General features: G+C 31.1%; 1 protein-coding gene across 1 annotated transcript; it reads right to left on the reverse strand.

The window, feature by feature from the left end:
* Positions 1-2,273: 2,273 nt before the first annotated feature.
* On the reverse strand, positions 2,274-3,137 carry LOC111692950 (transmembrane protease serine 11A-like; the record flags this gene model as incomplete). The annotated part of the gene is made up of 2 exons (XM_023457084.1): positions 2,274-2,453; positions 2,973-3,137. Coding segments are annotated over 2 exons (345 nt in total), but the record flags the coding sequence as incomplete, so codon positions are not given.
* Between the last annotated feature and the right edge of the window lie 1,726 nt (positions 3,138-4,863).

Here is a 4,863-nt window from a genome sequence, read left to right on the forward strand (position 1 = left end):
AAATAATATAAAATAAAGACTAATTTTTTCTCGTATGTCGCAATTACTGTCAGTGAGCCACTTAGAACACTGGATTTCATTCTACGAAAGAGACGCAATTTTATTAATATAATTTCATTACTATGAAAAGTCCCGTTACTATGCCTTTGATAGAAGCAAACTTGAATATGCATCACTTGCTCGCTGTCCCAATTATGACATTTATATAAAATCCTAGAAAATATTCAAGGAAGATATTTGAAACTACTGTATTTTAAAAGTCATGGTGTTTATTCACCCATGGCGTGTAGTCTTCTTGACATTATATTTCGTCACTCATTGAAAAACGTGAAAATTTTTGTCAGATGTTCTTCATAAAATTGTGCACAGTAGTTTGTATTGTCCTTCTGCAATGGCTAAACCACAGACCACGTAGAGTGTATGTTTCCTATCGCAAAGCATGGGAACCGATGTAGTCAAATTGCGGGGAAGTGGAGTGTGCGAGGTAATCTGACCGCGCATACTTTGAACAGCTCCGGATTAAGCAATATTTTTACACTTATGACAAAAAAAGGTTCAATATTTACAATTATTTTTAATAGCCATCATGAAAATGAACACCAATTGTGACAAAAAACTAATTGTAAATAGCTGGTTGATAATATGAGTCTGTATATTTACATCAGTTGATAACGTGGCACTAAAAAACCTGTAGCCAACACTGGAAATAAGTGCATGTGAGATGGAGAATGCTGCGCGAAGGCGTCGAAATTGCATAAAATATTTTTATGTTATTACATACTTATCTAAAGATTGAAATTTCAGCACTATTGTGATCAGATCTAATATTACAATAGTCAACGATACACTGGCCCATGATTGCACAAATACCTAAAAACAATATATTTAATAAAATATTAACAGTGTTAACACAGCGAATGTCTAACAGCGGCTGAGAGCGCAAGGCTGGCTGGGCTGAGGTTGGGCCAAACAATGTATTTGTACAGGAAAATTCATGCCAACCACGAACAATTAATCTAGAGAATTCTCCTTTACATTTTATGTGTAGAATTCATAATAAGTATTGCACTGATCATAAATCATATTTTAAATATTAAATTTATTATTAGTTTCTGTTAGACTGGCTGTTTGTGTCTCATTATTGTTTTTTTTCAACATAGCATGCTATTCTATTTCTATTCTGCACACTTCTGTTCTGTATTTGGGTAAACCTGTAGAACAGTGTATAAATAAAATAAAATATAAGCAACTCATTCCTTTTCAACTGGTCTCTAATATTTTTTTGGACATACCACCAACGCAGCTGACACTTCTAGCGGAAAATGGTCTAATTGACAGTTAAGGACGCAAATTATGTGTGAAGCGAAAAGCAGGTGCATGTCTAAGCTATTAAGAAAATTATTACCGTCGAGCCATCGTATTAAGTGTCCCTGAACGTCTCCTTAGTTTTAATAAACTTTTATATAAAAGACCCGATATATTTTGAATAAAAATTGTTGCTGAACGTAGTGAGAAGTGACTTTTACATTTACTCATAATACTGTTACCAAAATTAATTGTCTCTCTTCCAAAGAAATAAAACGACAAAATTATGAATTTACTGTTTTTCCCTGAAGGCAAACAGGACGGAAGTGTGTTCTTTTTTTTAGATTAGACACAAATGATACCGCCCTCATTAGTTCGTATGTCACTTAATTACCAGCATTATGTCAACTTTTGAATGACTTCATTATTTATGTTCTGACGCCCCTGCGATGGATTACAAAGTTGCCTTAAGCTGAACAAAATAATTTCCGAAATTATATCAAAAGCCCATTGTTTTAAATTGGGCATGACTTTCGTTCCCCGGTGATATTACAAATTAGGTAATTGTGCGTGTTTGGTGGGAATATATGAACTGAAGTTTAATTAATTTATTTGGACAAACAGAACTTCTGTCACAGGAAACTATCTAAGCTATGTTGTCTAAAATGCATGCTACTTCTCAGTATATTTGGAAAGGGTGACAAAAGTAATGTCATTAAGTAAAATAAAAAACTTGCTTGGTTCGAGGATTTATATATTTTTTAAATTAAAATATTATTATATATAATTATTTGATGTGAAGCTATCGGGCTTTTGCATGGAAATAAAATACTACTAGAGAAAGATATATTGCACCATGTTATTTTTTAATTAGAATCTGTAAAAACTGTATGTGTTCTCGTGATTGTATATGACTTTTCATAGGCTAAGTCGAATTTGTCAGTCTTCTTACAATTCTTATATTATTTTCATGCAGTTGTTACAACAGATTGTGATAATATACTCTGTATCCAGGTGTAGTAGTAAGGAACGTTAACATAGACACCATACACTCCAGTCTGCCCACAATTTTTTCCCCAAATCACTAAGCCCGCTACACTGTATTGTCCAGTGGAACTGGGACACGACAAGGGTGAACCTCCATCTTGCTGTAACATGAATTAAATATAAATAATACTAATATTTATTAGACATTGATTTTTTTGAAAAATTTAAAGTTCAAGTGCTTGAAAGGCTTCTCTGAAGATGGTTTTCTTTTAATATCTTCGAAACGTTTAAAGACACATAAATGATTTGCACATCTACTAAACTCTTTGTGTCTTACCTTTTAAACCTGATTGGAAAAAATTTGAAATGTCANTTCTCAGTATATTTGGAAAGGGTGACAAAAGTAATGTCATTAAGTAAAATAAAAAACTTGCTTGGTTCGAGGATTTATATATTTTTTAAATTAAAATATTATTATATATAATTATTTGATGTGAAGCTATCGGGCTTTTGCATGGAAATAAAATACTACTAGAGAAAGATATATTGCACCATGTTATTTTTTAATTAGAATCTGTAAAAACTGTATGTGTTCTCGTGATTGTATATGACTTTTCATAGGCTAAGTCGAATTTGTCAGTCTTCTTACAATTCTTATATTATTTTCATGCAGTTGTTACAACAGATTGTGATAATATACTCTGTATCCAGGTGTAGTAGTAAGGAACGTTAACATAGACACCATACACTCCAGTCTGCCCACAATTTTTTCCCCAAATCACTAAGCCCGCTACACTGTATTGTCCAGTGGAACTGGGACACGACAAGGGTGAACCTCCATCTTGCTGTAACATGAATTAAATATAAATAATACTAATATTTATTAGACATTGATTTTTTTGAAAAATTTAAAGTTCAAGTGCTTGAAAGGCTTCTCTGAAGATGGTTTTCTTTTAATATCTTCGAAACGTTTAAAGACACATAAATGATTTGCACATCTACTAAACTCTTTGTGTCTTACCTTTTAAACCTGATTGGAAAAATTTGAAATGTCAAAGTTTTTTTACACAAAAATAGATTTTAGTTTTATGACCCCGAAATAAATAGTTTTTAAGTAAAAAAAACTAGTAAACTAGTAGGATATGTGCTAACGTTATGATTGTGTATTTTTTTTTGTCTTACTTGAAATATAATTTGATATCAATATTGATTTAGTATTGCAGTTTTATGTTTATTTATCACAATACTTTAAGTTGAGTGACTGAGATTAATTTAAAAAGTATAATGGTTACAAATGTTGAAATAGCTGATATGCAATTTGTTTATTGCCTTGCCAATGCGATGCAGACGTATTTATGAAGAAAATTCTCATTAGAAACACCAGTATTTCAATCAAATAAATAAATCAATCAAAAACTTGCTGAAAATGCAAATTTTGATAAACAAATTTTGTTTACTGAAGGGGTAAGTTTTTTTAGAAATTCAGTTTAAAGTACCCACAATAATCATTTATGGATTGAGCAGAATCCTAATGTTATTACTGAAAAACAGTACCAGTTTTCACTAAATGTATGTATGGATCTCGCAGGCGATCATCTCATAGGATCATTCCTTCTTCCTGGTACACTAGATTGACGTTTCCATCGTATTTTATTTTAGAAATTGAGCTGCCTATTTCGCTCGTGGGTTTTCTTCCGTTAATAAGAGGTCAGCTGGGGAATATTTAAATCAGGTTTATTTTGATAAATAAGTGGAGGTGGACCACGGTAATGGCCTCCTAGATCTCCCGATTTAAATGGGTTAAATTTTTTCTTATGGGGACACATCAATTTATTGATATATGTACTTACACACCAGCGATCGATCAGAAATTAGAATGATTTTATAAATATCATAATTGCCCTTTATAGTACGATGCGCAATGCGTAATGGTTGGTGAAGGTCAATTCCAACAATTTTGATAATTTTGTGTCAATGTTTTGATCCATAACACTTATTTCGCTGTTAAAATATAAAATTTGTTTTTAATTTAATTATTTTCGTTCTGTACAAACTTTAACTAAGTATTTATTATTATTATTATTACATCATTATATTATTATCTGAAAGTAATTTCAACGAATATATCATGAACAGTGAACAAAATGATATTACTCAAAAAAAAAAACAAGGCATTTCAATGAGATGACCGACCTTACGACCAATTTTTGTATAAAAAATTTTGAAATTTTAAATTTTGTTATTAAATTTTGAAGAAAACTCTCACAGTCCCTCCTTTTTAACCCACCTTTGATGATATTTGGTTATTAACTCTAATTGTAAATTGTAAAGCAGGTAATTTAGTACATGTGTAAAATTTTATTTATGTATCTTTAAACATTCAAACATATTAGAAGAAATTCATCTTCAGCGCAACTTTGAACATCAAACGTTCAAAACTAAGCATTTTAGGCCAAATGTTTATGTGAAGTTTCCTTCATAAAACCCATTTAAAATAACTACCAAGTTTTTTTATAGCTCCTAGTGTAACAATGACGTTGCAAGTTTTCTCGTCAGAAAAAAAACAAAAAA

The sequence above is a fragment of the Anoplophora glabripennis genome, unplaced genomic scaffold, assembly GCF_000390285.2.
Source record: "Anoplophora glabripennis isolate ALB-LARVAE unplaced genomic scaffold, Agla_2.0 scaffold5443, whole genome shotgun sequence".
NCBI lineage: Eukaryota > Metazoa > Arthropoda > Insecta > Coleoptera > Cerambycidae > Anoplophora > Anoplophora glabripennis.